Source organism: Delphinus delphis, chromosome 18, assembly GCF_949987515.2.
Source record: "Delphinus delphis chromosome 18, mDelDel1.2, whole genome shotgun sequence".
Classification (NCBI taxonomy): Eukaryota; Metazoa; Chordata; class Mammalia; order Artiodactyla; family Delphinidae; genus Delphinus; species Delphinus delphis.
The window spans coordinates 68,699,275-68,720,263 of NC_082700.1; the positions used below are offsets into that span (position 1 = coordinate 68,699,275).

At 46.3% G+C, this 20,989-nt stretch overlaps 1 protein-coding gene across 2 annotated transcripts in view; it reads right to left on the minus strand.

Annotated features, from left to right (window-relative positions):
- Positions 1-2,732: 2,732 nt before the first annotated feature.
- Positions 2,733-20,989, minus strand: part of NALCN (sodium leak channel, non-selective) — a 280,091-nt gene continuing 261,834 nt past the window's right edge. For both annotated transcript variants that reach the window (XM_059995484.1, XM_059995483.1), the window contains 9 exons: positions 20,690-20,838; positions 19,321-19,414; positions 17,497-17,629; positions 16,747-16,862; positions 14,649-14,806; positions 11,928-12,078; positions 10,232-10,381; positions 7,881-7,998; positions 2,733-4,745 (listed from right to left, as the gene is read on the minus strand). In XM_059995484.1, the coding sequence (XP_059851467.1) occupies positions 4,552-4,745; positions 7,881-7,998; positions 10,232-10,381; positions 11,928-12,078; positions 14,649-14,806; positions 16,747-16,862; positions 17,497-17,629; positions 19,321-19,414; positions 20,690-20,838 (1,263 nt within the window). In that variant the 3' untranslated portion in view covers positions 2,733-4,551. The remainder of the gene's footprint in view (positions 4,746-7,880; positions 7,999-10,231; positions 10,382-11,927; positions 12,079-14,648; positions 14,807-16,746; positions 16,863-17,496; positions 17,630-19,320; positions 19,415-20,689; positions 20,839-20,989) is intronic.

A 20,989-nucleotide genomic window follows, 5' to 3' on the forward strand; every position in this document is an offset into this window, starting at 1 on the left:
CATTCGTTATTTTCAGTTTAAAAAAAATGTTGATAGCAGCCAACTTAATGAGTGTGAGGTCTAGATGTAATTTTTGAAGGTAGTAGTGTGGCAATGATACTACATGAAAGTAAGTTGCTGAACTGAGCTGACTGGGGAAGAAAGTCTTTAGCCGTGAGTTTCCAGGCTGCACACAGGGATTTAAGGTATCAGTGTTTGGTGGCTGTCTCTTTCCACATACTGATTCAGAAAAGTGGACCTCTCTATTAATTCTGGAAACATGGATTTTGTGTTTTTAGGCTTCTGGGAAGCAAGAAAACTCAGAGTTGAGTGTACTGGTTAGGGTTCAGGCAGGCTTGGGGCTCACCCTTTTGTCTCCTGACAGGCTATTCTAATGTGCACCACTGACAGGGAGACAGACCCTGTTATGGGCTGGATTGCGTCCCCCTAAAATTCATATGTTGAAGTCTTAACACCCAGTACCCCAGAATGTGACTGTATTTCATATCTCCTCACCCTTAGATATTAGAAACGTTCAGTGGTCCCTGTAGGTAGCAAACACAGTTTCAATTCGGAAACTGGAATGGTTCAACTTGAACTTGATTTAATATCTGATCTTTTCCCTTCCACTGACTCAGGCCTGCTTTAAGCTGGAAACCTGCTATGGTGGATAGAAAAGTGGCCCAATTGACAACTGGTCAACGGGGGATTTTGGTTGGGAGGTTAGATAGCTAGTGCAATGGTTTGGGGTATGTTGCACATCAGCTCAGACTAAGCCCATCTGGCAGATTTTGTGAGGCACTCAGGTAAACGGAGTGAGTGAATTCACCTGTCCTGCCTTTCTTAAAGCAAGAAGCTGAATTTTGTCTCAGGTATAACACTCAACCCAGGTTACACCAGGAGTAACTATAATAAATCCAGGACTTGAAAAATCTGTGGAACTCCAAAGCTCATGATCTTTGAGTTATACAAGTATTTTTCAAACTAGTTTCCTTGGAACACTAGGATGGTTCACGCCGTCTTTGGGGGATGGACTGGGCTTGTGAGTTGTTATAACAAAATACTACAAATTTTGTAGCATTTGGGTGGTTTAAAACAAATTTATTGTCTCACAGTTCTAGTTCTGGAGGCCAGACCTCTGAAATCAAGGTGATGGAAGGGCCATGTTTCCTCCAATGCCCCTGGGGGAGGATCCTTCCTTGTCTCTTGCAATGACTTGTCACCCTAGGCGTTCCTTGCTTGTGGTGGCATCATTCCAATCTCTGCCTCTGTCTTCACATGGCTGTCTTCCCTCGGAGTCTGTGTCTTCATGTGGCTTTCTCCTCCCTCAGTGTCTCTCTCATCTTCTTATGACGCCGGTCATATTGAATTCAGGGCCCGCCCTACTCTGGTATGACCTCACCATAACTTAACTCATCACATCTGCAAAGACCCTATTCCTAAATAAGGTCACATCCACAGGGGCTACGAGTTAGGATTCCAACACATCTTTTTTTGTGGTGGGGGGGGACACAATTCAGTCCATAAGAGGCGGGAGACAGGCCATGTGGGTGGGGTTCTTTCTCATCTTCACCCAAATTTCAACTAGGGCTGCCTTGCTTTTGCCTGCTTAATATTTTGGGATCCTCTGAAGGACTTTGAGAAAGAGTGCCACTGGAAACCACCTGTCTGTGGTATATGCCACTTTCTACAAAGAAACAGGCAAACACATCATTCAGCTGGCCCAGAAACTGCTTTTGCTGAAGGTTTTACAAGCCCAGTATCTCTTCTATGTGCTCGATCTGATTCAGCGCAGGCAGGGCACAAACGGCCAGTCCCCGCTGATGGCTGTGGCTCTTGAACCGCCACTGAGAATAGAGTGAATAGCCTCAGTCTGGCCATTCTCTCCATCCCTGTTCCCTTTGAGTCCCCTTGAATCACCTTACGTGCAACGCGTGTGTGGTCTGTTCCCCGGGGGTCTCTGCGTCAAGTATTCTATCCCTTACGCTTTCTGATGCCTTCGGAACCCAAAGCATCCCTTAATTAAAGGCAGTGGGTGGCATGATGACAGGATTAGTATCAGTGTCTGGCCTCCCTAAGGACAAGGGGACATTGTGGCTGACGTTTTCCCATCTGTATAACCAGCCTGTTTATAAGTTGATGCAAAATCTAAAAGGGGGTGAAGGCATGTATCTTCTGGGCTTGCCGTCTGCTCTACTGGCTTCAGGAAAAGAGCGGCGTTAAGTCCCAGAGGAGTCGTCTGGTTGTTTCGCTTCATTGCAAATGTAGGGTGCTGTGGCTTTAAGTGCATTGCTATTCTGCCCCTTGCTTCACTGCAGAATGAACAACAATGATGTTCTGCTGAACATCAATTACAGACGTTTTAGAAAGGGCTCAGCCGTTTTGTGAGAATGAAGCTGTATTACTCAAGTGTAATGAGCCAAGAGGAAAAACGTCTCGTTTTCATGCAGCACTAGTACAGACCCATGCCCTGGCTGCCAAAGATCCTTTTGTGAGTTTGGAAGGTACAGAGTATTCACTCAGCCTTATGAGCACTAACGTGAAAGGAACCTTCTGGCTTAGGAACTGAGCTGAAATGAATAGCAGGGACAGAGCTTTTGCCAACTAATTATCGACGGAATATTCAAATACAGAGTTTGCAAAATGCCAGCTCCTTAGTGGCCCCTCCACCAAGCCGTCTCCTACCCCCCAAACACACATGTGAAAAGGGTTTAGAAATGATCATCAACTCGAAGTAAATTCTTTTACAAATCCAATATTTATTTTATTTTCTTATGTACAAAAAGTAAACTCTAAATGAACATAAAACAAAATAAAATCCTTTCGGCTGTACTGACTTTAATTGCCCATTATCTTATTGTCACAATTAATCATATAAACACTATATGGACTGTCACCACAATGTCACATTTATTATACAGAAGGAATGTGATATTTGGCTAGTTAAGAATGTTAAATAGACAGAAATAGATCATAAAGCAACTGGGGGAGTAGGGTGGTGGTCAAAGGATTCTGAGATCAACACTGTATTAAAAGAAGTAATCTAGGAACCTCCCTGGTGGCGCAGTGGTTAAGAATCCGCCTGCCAATGCAGGGGACACGGGTTCGAGCCCTGGCCCAGGAAGATCCCACATGCTGAAGAGCAGCTAAGCCCGTGCGGCACAACTACTGAGCCTGTGCTCTAGAGCCCATGAGCCACAACTACTGACCCCGCGTGCCACAACTACTGAAGCCTGCACGCCTAGAGCCTGTGCTCCACAACAAGAGAAGCCACCACAATGAGAAGCCTGAGCACCGCAACAAAGAGTAGCCCACGCTCGCCGCAACTAGAGAAAGCCCGCACGCAGCAACAAAGACCCAAGGTAGCCAAAAATAAATAAATGAATAAATAAATAAATAAATAAGAAGTAATCTAAACAGCAAATCTCCAATCAAGAATTGTGTAGTTAAAGGCCCAAATGCACTTCTACATGGTTGACCCAGCATAAAAGAACCACTGTTGCATCCAGAGGACATGGACAGCTGATGTGTGAAACATATACAATTGAGCTGTGAGATAAAGAAATTGTGAGCTGGGAGTGAGATTTTGGAGAGTACCATTATTTCTATAGGAGAGTCTGGTAGCAAGGTCATCATTTTGAATTGAACACTGCAATAGTGTGTTGGGGGCGACTCAATTTCTTTGCTGATTTATGGCAAAACAGACCTCCCTTGGGTAAGAGATGAAGCCAAGGGTAACATCACACATGCAAAGATTTTTAAAATGAGCTGAATCATGTAGTTTTACTTTTTTTTGCTAAACTCTATTATTAAAAGGCTTTTTAAGAAACTCAACATCTTTAAGTAACTATGTACTCCCAAGTGATCCATGTACAGGTTTGTTTTAAACCAGTCAGCTCTTTGGGCCCATTTCTTTGCTTGGTAGCTGCACACGCAGTTCTCTTGGGAACAGGCCAAGGGGACAGACATTGACTTGTTCTGATGTCTAATAGCTTGTGCATGTTTTTTAAAATAACATGAGAAAAAGAGTATACTTTTTAAAATTCAGAATCTAATTTGTAAAACTACTCATTTTAGCATGAGCTCAGTGTTGACATTTTCAGATCAATCATAAATAATGAATTCTCCCAAGAGAGGTATTTCTAGAGGAAGTGGGAAAAATGTGAACTAAAGATACAGCTCCTGCACCATAAATATCAGCCACTTTGGGCTAAGCACTCTCTCAGGGGGTGAAAATAATGCGTCAGAGCATACGTGAATATACCTTAGTTTACAGAGGTGGAATATAGGAAATTTTGAATGATCTGCATCTGGTATAGTTGGTATAGTTGCTAATATTACAAAACTGCCATTTTGCAGATTCTCTTGAATGCATGATAATAACCCGTCACACACACAGCTTTGACAGACCCAGTTTTATGCCTTCCTATGGCAGGACAGAAATCAGTTTAAAAAATCTTGTTACAAGTTGGACTTAAACTATACATCAATTATGGATTGCTCACTGGACAATAAAAGAACATATCAGAAGTCAGTTTTCACCAGTGGACTTGCATCTTCACTGGCTTCCATCTAAATGTCCAGAAGGTCATCTCCGCTTTCGTCGCTCTCCACTGTCAGCTGCCGAGTCCACCACTTCTTAACCTCGGAACCACAGGAAGCTGTGTCTGTCATGGGGTTCATCTTGCACACGACAGATTTCATTGTGGTCCGCCCTCCAAACCGTAAGTTGACCGAAGACACCGAGTGGCTTATTGGTTTTGGTGCTGTGGAATCAACAAGAGTCCCGTGAGCAGCCTGGTGTGGCTTCCCCCCGTTGCTAGCCATTCCTGAAACCCCCGATGGTCCTGTCAGTCATACTTTCCAGGAGCAAGTCCTACCCATAGATGTCACGTATGAAACCTTTCAAATACTTGGTTCTTTATATTCATAGTGGACTTTAAAATTATGTTCATGGACTAGTAACACCATTTGAAAAAAATATGTTGCTTGCAATTTTGTGGGGTTTTTTGTTGTTGTTTTTTTGCGGTACGCGGGCCTCTCACCGTTGTGGCCTCTCCCGTTGTGGAGCACAGGCTCTGGACGCGCAGGCTCAGTGGCCATGGCTCACGGGCCCAGCCACTACGCGGCATGTGGGATCTTCCCGGACCGGGGGCACGAACCCGTGTCCCCCGCATTGGCAGGCGGACTCCCAACCACTGCGCTACCAGGGAAGCCCTGTTGCTTGCTATTTGAGATAACTACAAAAACTAAAAAAAAATCACTAAAAGTTCCAGTTTGGGCAAATAAAGTGTCATGGAAATGTGTCGGTGTTCATTACTATATACATATTAATATAAAGAAACAACAAAGGAAAAGAAGGGATAGTGTAATAGACAGTGAGGGGAGAGGAAGAGGTTTGGAGAAGGTAAGGGAGGAAAGATGTGGGTAAATAACATTTTTTTTTTTTTGTAAAAACAGAAGTGTAGCATCAGAGGAAAAGGCATGATTCCTGGACAGATTTAAAATACGCTAAGGGCAGCATTCATTTTTCCAATCCATGTGCCTGGATAAAGCAGCTTGTATGAAGACTTTGTTGACACACTCATGGCTTTGGGAGTCTATCAGTCATGGTTTGGGGTCCCACTTCTGTGACCTGTAGATGTAACCAACATCAAGTTCATGCCTCTGAACCCAAGTTTCCTCAAGTGCAAAATGAAGAGATTACAAGTTTCCTCACTGGACTGTTGTGAGAATTAAAATAGATTAAATGAGATGACCTAAGAAAATGCAGAGCAGAACCGCCATGTAGTCCAGCACTCCACTTGAGGAGGGTGCACATGTGAAGGAGACAAGATCACTATCTTGAAGAGATACGTGTGCCCCTATGTTCATGGCAGTATTATTCACCATAGCCAAGATATGGAAACAACCTGTGTCCATCGACAGATGAATGGATAAGGAAAGCGTGGTGTGTATCCAATGGAATATTAGCCTTAAAACAGAAGGAAATCCTGCCATTTGCAACAACATGGATGGACCTGGACGGCATTATGCTAAGTGAAATCAGTCAGACAGAGGAAGGCAAATCCTGTATGCTCTCAGTTACATGTAGAATCTAAAAAAGTCAAATTCATAGAAGTAGAGAGTAGAATGATGGCTACTATGGGTGGGCAGGTGGGGGAAATGGGGAGGTGTTGGTCGAGGGGTACGGAGTTTCAGTTGTGTAGGATGAATGAGTTCTGCCAATCTAATGTCCAGCATGATGAATATAGTTAATCTGTATTGTATACTTGAAATTTGCTGAAAGACTAGATTTTAAGTGTACTCACCACACACACACACACAAATGGTAGCTTTGTGAGGTGACACATATGTTAATTAGCTCTACTGTAATAATCATTTCACAATGTGAACGTTTATCAAAACATCACATTGTACACCTTAAATGCATACAACTTTTACACAAAAAGGGAAAAAAGAAAAAAAAGAAAATGCATAGCATGACACTGGGGGGTACATCATTGGTACCCCATCTTCAAATGTTCTTATTCCTGCCCAGTGCCTCTTCAAACTCAGGGCGTCCCCAATACCATGTCCCTTTAATTATCACCATTGCTGGCACTGGGGCCACCTATGGGCCTTGGAAGCCACTCTTGACAGCATCCTTTCTTTCATCCTTTTAAGTGAATACCAAGGACTGTGCATCTCCCCTAGGTCGTCTCTCCTGTCCGTCCCTCCATGGTGTGGACCACCGCCTTCACCCGTGTCCTCATCGCCTCTCGCCCACACTATTGCACCATCCTCTGGCTCGTAACCCTGCCTCGGGGCTCTGCGACAGACAGCCCACTCTCTACACTGCTGCCATGTGAGTCTTCCTCAGCAGGATTCCAAATGTCACGTCTTGCTCAGAAATCTCTCCTGGTTTCTGACTGCTTACAGGATGAAGTTGAAACCACTCAGCCTGTAATTTGGGGTTGTTCATGGCCTGGCCCCAGCACTTACTCAATCTTGTTTCCTCTCACTCCCGGCTTTCCTTTACCAGGTGGAAGGAAGTCCGGTTCTCTCTGATCCCTGCATAATAGCCTCCGGGGTAGGAAAAAAGAGATTTCCCTCCCTGGTGTTAAGTGGCACTGGACAAGGGTAAGGCGAACTGTCTTCTGCTTTGCGGGACAGATGTGCTACGGAAGACTTTGCAACAGTCTCTGTCTCCTCACTTGAATCGGGCTGAGGAAGGGACACAATTCTAGAGCCTAGGAAGCCCCCGCTTTCCCGCGGGCTCACTTCTCTACAGAGAAAACCCTGGGCCGGGCAGATCATTGCTCTCCTGCCACCTCTGCATGGCCTGAATGGGATTATCCTGGCTTTCCAGACCCCCATGTCCCTCTAGAAGAAAACGCTCTCACTGAATCAATAAAATGTGGAAAATAATAGGACCGTGAGGCTTAAAGGAGGGAACGTGTGTAAGGCCCTCACAACAGTGATTGGCGTACAGTAGGTACTATAACAGATGAGATTACACTAAATAAGTTTTGTTGTTCCTTCTTTGAGAAACCTGTGTCATTTCTGAGTGACATGTATCCACCTACTCCCTCTTAGATTAAATGAATGTTGCCTACGTTTGGGAATGCCTGGAATGTGCACCAGAAGTCCCTGGTGGTAATCGCCACCACTTTCTAGATCGTGGTTATAATATCTTTGTTAATAGGTGCTGCCCTGTCTATTAGCTGACTGTTCTGTTCAGAGAAGTTATTTTGAGGGAAATGTTTTTGATGAGGGAAATACCTTTTTCATTGTTTACTGTCTATAAATACAACTTTAGAGGCAGACCTGAATTTTGAAGTTCAAGACCCCAAACACACAAAGAGCACGGATGCCCTGAAAATGCCCCACTTGCTCGAGAAAGGACTTGCCATACATACCCGAGGGCAGGCGCCACTGGCCGAACTTCCTCTGCGGCTTCCCGGCCTCGGCTGCGTCCTGCCGACTGGCTCCCCGGTCCGACAGCGTGGGGCTCAGAAGCCGCTGCCGGCTGCTCGTCTGCAGGGGTGCGGGCGGGAGAATCAGGCGGTTATTCCTCGTGCTGTGCTCTCCTCCTCTGTGCACTGGCCTGGACCCTCATTTCATTTTAAGGAAGGAAGAAAGCCCCGCAGGAAACTAAGTGGCGAAGACAACACGGACCCATAGTGTCAACAGTGGGGACAGGAAGAATGAAAATGGGTAAAAAGAGTCAGGGAAAGTGAAAGAGTCACCACTGCACAGGGTGAGGAAAGCAGGCCCGACCCTGCAGGTAGTGCTTTTTCTTGGGCATCCCTCCCAGACTCCTCCACTCCCAAGGCCACACACCTGCCACCTGCCACGGGGCACCGCCACGTACCAGGGTGGGGGAACAGTGGGACTGCCTGGTTTGGGGACAGTACATGCTTGCCAACCCAGAGCCTCCAGAAGAGTTCTCAGCGGACAAAGCTCTAGGATGGGCCCCGGAAGAGAACAAAACTTAAACCAATTAACACTGAAGCCAAAGAGAAATGCTCAGATCTCCGTGCATTCACCATCCGCATCCCTTTCCTTATCAGCACCGTAGTTCTCACCTCTCTTCAGCGGCCCCTCGGGCTTTTTGACCTAAAACCAGAGAGCTCTGTTGCCATCACCTCCCCTGTCTCGCTGGCTGTGAGGCAGGAGATAGATGGGCCCCAGGCTGAACAGCTGGAGTGCATCCCCCGTGGACAGAGCCCAAGATGAAGAGGAGAAGCTGAGCCCTGCCCAGATAAGAGACCACATATTCCTCATCCTCGAGGTCAAGGAGACCTTCCCGACTACACACACGCAGAAAGGTTACTAAAGGTTCCTCAGAGGTCAAAAAGGGAGGGGGGCGCCACCCCATGGTAGGTGATGTCAACCTACCCATAGGCCTCTTCGCTAGAATCCATCTTGGCTAAGAGATGCGTGTGCACACAGGGGAGGACCCTGAGATACGCCAAATACAGGCTCAGAACCAGGCAAAGTAAGATGATTGGCCAAAGGAAGCTGGAAGAAATGCCGCATATAAGTGATTCAAACTACCAGGAGGGTGCGACTCTCCCTCTGAGCCCGCCCGTGTGTCTAGCCACGCGTATTCTTTTTCCTCCTAAGAAACACTTTACTTGTTTCACTACTTTTTTTCTCTTTGTGGCCATTGATTTTGACACAACTGACGGGCCAAGGCCTTGTCACTGGTGGTCTAGTGGCTGGGATTCAGCGCTCACACCGCCGCAGCCTGACTTCAGTCTCCGGGGAACCGAAATCCTGCTTCAAGCCGCTGCAGGCCAAGGTCACCCGAGATCAGCTGTCTTGCTCTTACCCCGGCACCACACGTGACCACTGCCAGCCATCCTCAGGGCAGACAGGTGGCAGGGCCATTGTAGAAGCCCCACGTCCCTGCTGTGTTGACCGTCCCTGCACAAGTAGTCAGTGGCACGTGATTCCTACTGGCTGGGGAGCCAATGACATGAATCCACCCAAAACTAGGCTGTAGAACAAGAGGGCCCCTTGGAGTGTCCTGCTGGGCCACGGAGCCCCAGGCTTCAGTGTCTGTCACCTGCCCCGACTGTGTCACCACACACCCAGATCTGAGACCAGCTCCAGCCGATTCATAACTAAGCCTCACAAAGGCTGGGCCTCCCGCCAGTTGCTTCTCACACACAAGCTCTCCAGGACGCTGGTGACTCTGTGCTTTTTTTTTATGGACGTGCAGATACAGTCTGGAAATGAAGCTATGCCGGGCCCTAGTACACAGAAGGTCCTCCAGCTGAGACTCCCCAAATTCCATATGCTCTTCTGATGCCCAGCTAAAGAAGGACAAATCCTCAGTGAGCCTGACTATTTAAGGAGGTGGAAGGCCAACTGCAAGCATTTTTGCTCATTTTACTGCAAGTTTCTGTGACTTGGTGAGGAGGAGAAAACACTTAGGACAGAGCTTCAGGCAAGTCATGTTCTCCTAAGTCATGTGATGTTAACTCTTCAGACAAAAATCCAACAGGATTATTAAGTTCAGAGCATTCCCACTGTTTTTTGTATCTATACAAATCAGAATCTTTTGAGATAACCTCCACTGATTCAGGGATGACAAAGACACAAACATCAACTGGATCGTGTTCCAGTTTTTTTTTTCCAACTTAACTTCCTATTAGAGATAGTGTCACTTGTTTAAAATGACTACGTGAACGGGCATCGGGCATCGATTCATGTTTTGCGAACACCCTCAGGTGACGGACGCCTCCCGCCCGGACTGTACCTCGGGTTGCATGTTGTTATCCTGACTGTTGGCGTTCAGGTCCTCGCTGGGCTGCGTGGTCTCAATACTGGGTGGGTTCAGAAACCGGCTCAGCTCCTGCTGTTGGCTCTCTCTCAGGCTGTGGATGATGCTGCAGGACTGCTGCTGTTTCTATGGAAATAGGATTGTTCTTTCAGGGACCAGAATTTCAGCCCAGCATCCCCCTGCCCGCAAGCATCCCCCTGCCCGCACCGCTCAAATCTTATTTTCTTCTCTCTTCTTCAAAGGACCTGAATGCCTGGTGAACTCTTAAGAGCTTCCAAGTAAAGGTTCTTAACTGATTTCCCTGAGGAGCATCAGATTGCTTTAAAGGAGGACTTGGAGACTTAGGAATTGTCTTCCCATCCTGTTTTAATCTGCATAACAATTGGAATAGTTATGCTCACTGATACTACCTTGTGTTTTACTTTAAATAGAGTTTTTTTCCTTCTCTGAAAACATTTTTTTTTAATCGAAGTATAGTTGATTTGCAATGCTAAGTTTCAGGTGTACAGCACAGCGATTCAGTTATACATATAGATATATTCGTTTTCAGATTCTTTTCCTTTATAGGTTATTACATAATACTGAGTACAGTTCCCCGTGCTATACAATATAACAGAAATTTTAGATCATTAATGTGAGTTTCCATTTTTTTCCCTTCTTATCTTACACTGTGCTAAGCCAATGTGGATCGCTCCTTTCCTCTAAATTGGAAGAGGCAGGAGACTTGGGTGGATGAGTGAAACCCTTGCTTCACTCTTGTCTTGGCTCTGGTTGGAGCAGGCCAATGCAGCAGCGGGCCAACCTGTCTTGGCGCACACTGAGGCCTGGACGGTCTGGGGTGAGTGGGCACTGCCCGTGCCCTGTTAGGGCCTGTGGGGGGGCAGACGTGATCCCTGACCTAGCAGGGCTATGGTGGCCCAGCTGCTGCAGCTGCCTTGCTATTAGAGGTTGGACGGGCTCCTTGCTCTGGGGACCTTTTTTCCTCCGATAGATATGTTTCGAAGTTGGTGGTGTTCTGAGAAACAGGATAAAAAAAAAATCTGTTATGGATAAATGTTTAGTGGTTAGTTTGATTTTCTTCCCGTGTGTGTGAAGCATAGGTCAAAACCACTCATAAAAGTAGTAACCTAATGGAAGTGCCCACTGTAAACACAGCCTATATCAATACAGTGTATGTTCATGGATTTATGAGTTAGAGAGTCTTAAAGCTTATAGTTCAGGAAGCAGATCATAAACTCTGGGGAGAGGCGGTCTTTAATTAAAGATCAAACAACATTGTCAACAATATGTTGGTATTTTTAGGAGTAATTTAAAAGTAGTTTTGTAAATTCAGTTGCCGTTCAGTATGTAGAGATTTCTGGCATTGTGAACACTCATATTTCATAAATGGAGATCATAAATATTTTAATATCCATAAACTGCTTTTTCAACGTTCATGCTAAGTTATAAAAATGTGATTCAATGGAAATTTCTTATGGACTCTGCTCAAGAGGGTATGGCTGAAGGTGGACCAGAATTCAGGTTTGAATCATCGTTAAGTGGATAAAGGTGACGTGGCTATGGGCTCATAAGGTGATCACAGAAGGCTCCAGCGTAGGTGCTGAAGGAGCTCTTTCCGTTTGACCCTCCTTTGGGAGGAGGGAGTAAAGCCTGACGGGTCCAGCTCACTCACAGCTCTGATGCGCTTTAAGCACTTCTTCAGCCACATGCGGATGGTCTGCTTGGCCACCTCCTCCTCGATGGTGTACTCCAGCTGCTCCCTTGCGAGCAGCTCCTCCAGCTGCAAACTCTTCCGGATGTCAACCGACCGGTAGGAAAGCATGCTGGTGGGGGGGAAACATGCAGTGATGAGCTCTGAGGTACCTGGGGTCTAGACTCTCAGAATCCAGAGAGAACATCACTCCATCCAACCAATGTAACATCTGGACGCCAGCCCTGACCAGCTGGAGGGCTTGGGCTGGTTATGTCACCTCTCTGTCTCTCCACCCTCATCTGTCACATGGGAAGAGTCATGAGACCTACCTTACTATGTGACGAAGTCCGCTAGTATTCGCAAGGTACTTGCAACACTGTAAGCGTTTGTGAAACAAAATGTCCAGGCTAGGCCCTGACCTATATTATCAGCTGCTTAAGACTCTGGAACTTTCCCTGTAAAAGGAAGGCTGCTCTTTCTATACTGTCTTCACATTCAGATCCAATTGGTGATGGTCAGGAGGCTTGGCTGTGGGTCATGCATCCAATCCCCCCGCCACTTCCCTCTCAATTTAACTCATTTGCCCCCTACATCTTCCTCATTCATGTTAGATGGGTGCAAAGCCAGGGTGGAACGTTCACTCCCATTTGGCCCTCGATACAATAGGCCCAGGCAGTGGCAAATGAAAGCAACACAGCTGACGTGCTGCACTGGGGCCCCTGGGCAATAAGGCACCTCATCCGTCCAGGCTGAGGGGCTCAGAGCCAAAGGCACAGCGCCTTCTGGTGCTACCTGGTGCAGCCGCGGTACCCAGGTTATTGCTCAGCCTCTGCCTACCCCGAGCTTCGAGCTCAGAGCCCTCTCCATAGTCCAGATCACAGCCTGGAGGCGCCAGAGGGGCCCTCCCCGTGCAGGTGCAGCCCTGGTACAATGACCTACTCTTGTTTGCTAAGGTTCTTCCCACCGTGGGCGAAGAAAGCACGTTTGCTCTTCCTCTCCTCTGCCTCATCAAGAATCTCATCGTTGAACAGTTGTCATCATATCCAGGGCTAGAGGAATAGGGAGGGGCAAAGGATGCCACCATCAGCTTCGCCTGGGTCCAAGTCATCAGACACACCAATGTGATCCAAAGAGGCTGCGTGTTAATTATTAGGGACAGTGATATGTCTATGCACCTGACTTTCAGCCTAAAAATATTTGTCACTAGGAGGGAAGACGGAGTGACATTCTGAGAGAGATGGCATCCTTTGCTGTTCATCGGTGTTTTCTGCCTCATCTTTTCCTGCCTTTTAGCTTTCCCCTAGGAAGAAGTGAAGAGAGGGAGGTAAAATCGATAACTTGAGAGAACTTCTCCCAGATCTTTCCTCTGTTCTGGTCTTTTTTCAAATTCCAGTCACAACGTATTTCTGTGCGCCTGAATGCTCCTGAAATTTGTGACACAGTACCCAACATTTTAACTTGCCAGGTATATGCAACATGATGAAAATAGTTACTGGTGGCAGAGGAGGGTTCTTGACTTTTTCTGGGGCATGGATCCTTTGGCAGTGCAGCTGATGGGACATTTCTTAGAACAAGGTTTTAAATACATTAAAAAATCTGCATTACAAAGGAAACCGGTTATATCGAAATACAGTTCTCAAATTATTTTCTTTGAAAAGGTGATGACGTAGTAACATAAGTGCTTCTGTATTATTACATTAAATAATAACATCTAGCTGAGGTCAAATGACTACTGTAACTCAGAACTGGTGAGCATAACGGATATTTTAAGATATCAGACACACAGTAATGCGTGTGAAAATGTCTGTGATTTCTACTGGTGACAAAGATACAGGTATATCATTGAAGAAAATGCTGCATTTCAGTGAGTGATTAGTGAAAATAAAGATGTAATTGTTTCCCTTTCCAAGACCACGGACCTCTGAATTCTATCCATGGACTCCCGTTTAAGAAGCTCTTATGGGTTGCATTGTTTTCCCCTCAACAAAAGCTATGTTGGAGTCCTAACCTCCAGTACTTTGAAGTGTGATCTTATTTGGAAATAGGTCATTGCAGATGTAGTTAGTTAGGATGAGGTCATGCTGGAGTAGGTTGGGTCCTTAATCCATTATGACTGGAGTCCTTATAAAAGGGGACATCTGAACACGGACACAGACACACACACAGAGGGAGCACGCCTTGTGAAGATGAAGCAGAGATGAGGGTGATGCTTCCACAAGCCAAGAAACACCAACAATGGCCAGCGAGCCACCAGCAGCTGGGTGAGACCTGGATCAGATCCCCCCTCACAGCCTCAGAGGGAACCCAGCCTGCTGACATCTTGAATTCACTTCCAGCCTCCAGAGCCGGGAGACTAAACTTGCTGTTTAAACTGCTCAGTGTATGGTATTTTGCTAGAGCAATCCTAGTGAATAATACAGAAGCCTCTGTGTCCCCCTTTGTCCCGTCTGGGTTCTCATGAAATGGCTGGAAAATGGGGTTTGCCAACCAACCAGGGGCAACCGTCCCCGGGTGGGCCAGGCCGACTGTGGCCGGACCCGTGAGTGAGAAGGTCGGGGGCTCAAGCTTGCACTTGACCACAGGGGCCTGAGGAACAGAGCAGGTGCCCAGCTCTCCTGGACTGCTTCCTTCCTGCGGAATGAGGGGCGGCCCGGCTCCTCTCCCTGTGCAGCACAGACGCAGGGCTGTGAACCGCGGTACCTGAGCACATCATGGAAGGTGACATCACCGCCGTTGTGCAGCCTCTCCATCTCGTAGCACATGTGCTTGAACAGAAGCTTGTCCTTGTCCAGGTCCACCTCCAGCCTCCCCCGCAGAAGCCGCAGCAGGAACTTCACGCGGAAAGTCGGGATCACCCCCTGGTGACAGAGCACAGTCACTCGGAAACAGACCACAATGATTCGCTTGGGCTTCTGTTTGCACAGCAAAGAAGCCCACATCTAGCTCTCAAAAGCTAACATAATCGGCACCGGCACAAGGAAGCCTCTGGCCTCCCAGAGGCCGGGGGGCTCTGTGCACCCAGGGGAGCCAGGGATTAAGAGCCCAGCCCGTGGAGTTGCTGCTGGAGCATCTCTGGTTCTAGAGGGCGTCCCGCCGCCACGCGGGGGCAAGGAAGAGGCAGAGGGGACCCTCGGCCTCCCCCGGGCACAGCTTCTACACTCCCTCTTCTTCCTGTTGCCCCCTGCACTGCCTCAGCCGTGTTCACCTGTTTCTCTAACACACGTGCCAAGTGGGCCAGTAACGCACGGAGCGGAAAAAATGGGGCGGACATGTGTGTATGATCCTTCACTTAGTCCAGATGCTGGGGACTTCTAACCATGGGCTCAGAGCTACCCTTCTAGGGAAAGACCACTCCTTTCCGGGGCTTCTCTGTTGTTAGGACAATTACATCCAGCAGGACGGGGCTCCCAGATCTGCCCTCTCGCTGGTCGGAGCAGATGCAGATTCCGAGGACCTAACACATGTCACTCCGTTCAGGGCAACAAAACCTACGGTGCCAGCCTGGCTGTGACTTTGAGTTAAGGAGTTGGGTGAGAGGCAGGGATGTTGGTAGCCCGTGAATTCCTGTCCGTTACGAATGTCTACACGTGTGAGTGGTGGTGTCGCCTTCTGTGTGTGTCAATGGAAAGCAGGTTCCTTGCAGTGGCAGTTACAGAGACCTAAGTGGATCCAGGTGAGACAGAGACAGGGCCAGACACCTGCACACGCAGGTCACTGTCTCGGAAGAACCCCCCCCCACCCCAGGCCAGTGCCTGGGGGCCGCTAAGGAGAGAGGGAGCAAGCCCAGGGGCTGGAGAAAGTCCTGCATGGCAGTGCAGACCCCAGCTCTGGTCCAGGACCCCGTTTGCTCTGCCCCTGGCTCCCTGGTGTCTGTGTCTACAGTCGTATCTTCCAGAAACTCTTTTCAGATCTTCCCCCAGGTCTGCCCATGGCTGAACTTTCCTCATTTGTCAGGTGTTACGTCAAATAACACGTCCTCAGCCAGGCCTTCAAGACCACCCCGCTAAAGCATCTGCCCCCCATCTCCAACCACTCTGTCCCGTGCCACCACCTTCTTCAAAGTGCTTATAACTTCTTGAAATGGTAATAATTATTACAATCATTATTGTTTGCCCACAATGGAACACAGGCTCTGTGAGCACGGGGACCTTGCCACCTTGTTCACTGTCACATCCCTGGTGCCTGTAACTGCGCCTGAAGCTTTGCTAGGAGAAGGGCGAGGGGGGCAAGGGGGAGGGGGAAGCATCTGCTGCTCTGCCTAACTCTAGGCAATCTTGGGTAAGATGTATGATGAAAACATTCAAATAATAAGTCCAAAATGATAACTTTCAGAAACCACTTAAATAACTCCTTTGCACTTCTAATCAGAATTGCTGTGTGAGAGCTGAGGTGATCATGAATCTGTATTATACTGTCGCTTTGGTGATCTGAACTTCACCCCCCTCCCTGCCCTGAGCCCCAGCTGGTCTCTTCAGAGCTCCCTTGGTTTCCTTTCCTTGCCAACCTCCTGAATATCTGAAGGAGAGGACGTTTGTGGTTGGAAAGGACACGATGGGGAACTATTCTGTCCCTCTCCCTTCCTTGTACATTCTTCTAAATTGTCAATGACAGCTTTCTGCAATTCAGCAATGGCCTTTCCAAATGGAAATTGTTAACCAATTGTTAATTGGTTTAAGTTTTGTGTGGCAGGTGTGTGGCCTTTCCAAATGGAAATCAATACATGTCCACTGAAAACAACAAAACCACTGAAATGTCTGCAGTACGGCAGTTGAGGTAGGGGTGAGTTATGAGACAATACCTCTCTTTTATCATCCACCATGTTCCATATGATTTGAAAGTGGCGAAGATCGTTGTAACTTAAAAGCTGGTCCTCCTCAGTGGAATAAAACAAGGAGAAATTCTCCACAATTATGGCTAAAAAAAAAAAAAATGGGGATGTTAGACAATTATGCTAATCTGTCATTTTTCAGAAAAAGTACATCTATTATAAATAATGAATTTTATCACCTACATTATAAGCCAAATTATTAAAGGGCTTTTAGTATGGTTTCCAAGTTGGCATGTTTTACACTTGGACTGAGCTATTTATCCAGCTTCCACCTTTCCAAAACACGCATCCTGTGTCTAAGATGCTTGTGCCAGCTGGCTTCAATTCTTAGTTGAGTTCCAGGGCAGCTTTTAAAGGTCAAGTTGAGTTCTGGATGGTCCCACATCTGGGGGGACAGTGTATATCTTTTGAAAATATAAATGTGATATTTCAAGGCTGGAAAGGTAGCCTTCCCTGGTATTTGTCCAACTGAATCCATGAGAAGAGCTTTTGAAATGAATGATCATAATAAATAGAACAACTCTTGAAATTGCAATCAGCTGTCATTTACATGCCTTTCAAAGGTCTTTTCAGCTTCTGGACCGAGGGGCAACAATTTATAATTAATGCCATAAAACACCCACCCCAAGCAATCCAGGATAATTACTTGGAAATTGTACATAATTATCTAATAACCTGAGTTTAAAGAGATTGAAAAATAATTCAATGAACATCACTTACCTACAAGCAGATTTAGCATGATGTAGGCAATGATGACATAAAATGAACAGAAATACATAAGTGCCCCAGCGTAATTCCCACAGTCTGTTGCCCAGTATGTAAATTCATCTGGAGTACAAAAGGGGGGCTGGACCTGTGGGCCCGTGGCGGGGAAGGGGGGGACAGGGTGAGAGAAGAGAAGATTACAAATTTCCGTTAACTGACTGTAGTTGTGAACATATTCCTAACGATATAAAATATAAGTAACTTCAAAGTGATCTTTCAAAGGCCCATACATTGGGTACCTCATCTGTGGCAAAAATCAAAAAGAATATTTCATTTATACTATGCTTTTGGTCTTGTAGGATCCCAAGTTCATTGCCATTTTAGAAGCACAATGAACACGAACTCCCTTCCTTCAAGAGATACTCTTTGTGCCACCTCCACTAGCCCCAAAGAGTAAGTAGTCACTGTGATGCAAAACGCAGAAAGTCAGAGAAAAAGGTGTTTAAAAAAAAACTCTGACTTAAGTAATGGGTTAAGATTTAGGAAGATCTGCATACACAGCAAATTCACATTCAAGTTGTGTAAGGAAAAGCCAGTAATTCTCGTTCTTAGAGCATCGTTATGGAATATCATTAAATGGCACAAGATTCAGGTTATCAAAAGCCTCCCCATTCTTTTTTTTTTTTTTTTTTTTTTTAGCCTCCCCATTCTTCACTGGCCCAGTAAAACTCCAACACCTCTGAGAAACCTCCTGGTTTCTTTCAGCCAGAGAGACTAGCTCTTTCTTCTGCATTTCCATGGCATTCTGCTTGTTTTTATCTAGAATTTATTTAATTCTGCCTTGTATTATTTTTGATTTGGTGAATTCTGTCCCCACTCATTCATGCATAAATTTCCTGAGCTCTTCCTATGTGCTAGGTTTATGCCCAGTGTTGGGGACAGGCTGGTGAGCAGGACCCAGACCCCTTCCCTCTGCCATGAAGCTGACAGTCTAGAACCCTGCAGTCCAACATGGTAGCGGCTAACTCCACGTGGCTATGTAAATCCAAATGTATGTTCATTAACATTCAATACAATTAAATACAGTTGAAAATGTGGTTCCTCAGTTGCACTAGTCACATTTCAGGTGCTCAATAACCACGCATAGGTGGTGGCCACTGAACTGCCATCTTTGCAGAAATTTCTTTTAACAGTTGGTCCGGAGGGTGAGAGGGAGCTGAAATAAACCAATCAAACCGATAACTCACTGCAGTTGTGCTACACACTACAAACGAGAAATACAGAACACTGGGCGGACCCAGAACCAGCAGCCTTAGCGCTGGGCAGGATTCCTGAGGGAACTGAGCTTTAAACTGAGACCTGAAGGATGATGAAGAATTAGGCTCTAGAAGTGAGGACAGCTGAGGGAGAGTATTGCTCAGAGCCCCTGACATAAACTCCTTGAGAATGCCTTGGAATCGCTGAAGACCGGGCACGTAGTACAGGGGCCAGTACAAACCAGGGGCTCAGTGAATATCTGTTGAATTAAGTCAAAGAAGTGGAACTCTCCTGTTTGTACTTGACTGCCAAAATGTCAAAGATGGGAGGGAAAGAACAACGCTCACATAATGCAAATTTGTTGAATGGAACTACAATAGCTCGACTTGGGTTCACTGGAAATTTTTCCTGTATGTCCATGTATTGTAATGTAAAAGAATGCAATTTTACGGACTAAAGGGCTAGGATATGTGTTTTGTACACAGTGTAGATGCTACAAGGATGGTGCTGCCTATATTGTATCACCAAAGAGTTTTATCTGCTTCTAAGTGAAGGCATCGCGAGCGATGAGGGGACGTTTACCATGCAGTCATGCATAATCTTGTTCCAATCTTCTCCTGTGACAATTCGAAACAGTACAGTAATAGCTTTGCCAGCTGAAGAAAAGTTTGCATGCCTAATTTAAGGAAAAAAAACCAGAATGTGAGTAATATAGTTTGTCACGTAAGGGCTGTCACCACCAAAACACGTGGATTTTAGAGCAAATGTGATTGCTAAGTTACCATTTCCAAAGGTTACACCCTTTTATTTGTTTCTTATTTATACTTGCCTCCAAGTATAGCTATCTCAGTAGTCCAACCCTAGCATGGTGCCAGCAGTTTATTGCCATTCATCTTGAATGACTGAGAAAGCAAGCGTTGACAATTAGAAGTGATTCCTTCTTTTATGTGGATTATGCTATAAAAGATGGGGCCACCATATATCAAATAAGTGATCTCTGCAACAAGACACATTTGTATTTAATTTTCTGTGTAAGGACTTAAAAAAAAAACACTCAGAAATGGTTCCACAAAATTTAAGACAATCTTTGAAAAATGCTTTCCACATACAACAATTTGGGGGTCCTAACTTCCCATGTTTTGCTTAAAAAAAACAAAGCCATCTCAAAATTGTTTAATTGAAAAAATAATGTATCATTTCTGGCAGTATGTGGATAAAAGAATTGCTGGAATTCACCAGGGTATTAGAAGTGGTTATTCCTGCATGGTGGTGGAATTATGGATTCTTTTTGTTTCCTTTTTTTTTTTTTTTTTTTTTTTGCGGTACGCGGGTCTCTCACTGCTGTGGCCTCTCCTGTTGCGGAGCACAGGCTCCAGACGCGCAGGCTCAGCGGCCATGGCTCACGGGCCTAGCCTCTCCGCGGCATGTGGGATCTTCCCGGACCGGGGCACAAACCCGTGTCCCCTGCATCGGCAGGCGGACTCTCAACCACTGCGCCACCAGGGGAGCCCCTGTTTTCTTTTCTGAATTTTCTAATTTTCTAACAGTAAGCATGCATAGTTTCAATGAGAAAAATGTCATTTAAAATTTGGCCATTTTATTTTGTTTTAATTTCCAAATGATTGCTTCCCCCTCCCCATCTTTGTCTAAAACACATGCAGATCTCTATCCATGATTTCATTACTAAAAACATTTGCTTAATATTTGAATAGAAAGATAAATAGGGCTTCCCTGGTGGCGCAGTGGTTGAGAGTCCACCTGCCGATGCAGGGGACGCGGGTTTGTGCCCCGGTCCGGGAAGATCCCACATGCCGCGGAGCGGCTAGGCCCGTGAGCCATGGCCGCTGAGCCTGTGCGTCCGGAGCCTGTGCTCCGCAACGGGAGAGGCCACAACAGTGAGAGGCCGCGTACCTCAAAAAAAAAAAGGAAAGAAAGATAAATATATACCAACCTGTTAATGTTCTCCCCATATTTCACAGTACCAAATAAGACGACTCCAGCAAAAGCATAGCACAGCAGCAGCAGGAACATCCCCACTATGATAAAGAAGCTCTTATACATGCTGACGACCACTGTCAGCAGGAGCATCTTTAGTGTCACCTGTATGGAGGTGAGGGTGGGGGGCGGGGATGCGGAAAGAGAAGGAGGGAGGGAACATTCATCTCATCAAGCCACGGTGAACCCGGGAAGTAAGTAACAGTTAAGCAGTCTGGCACAAAAGTGATTCTCAAGGATATCACTTGAAAGTTGC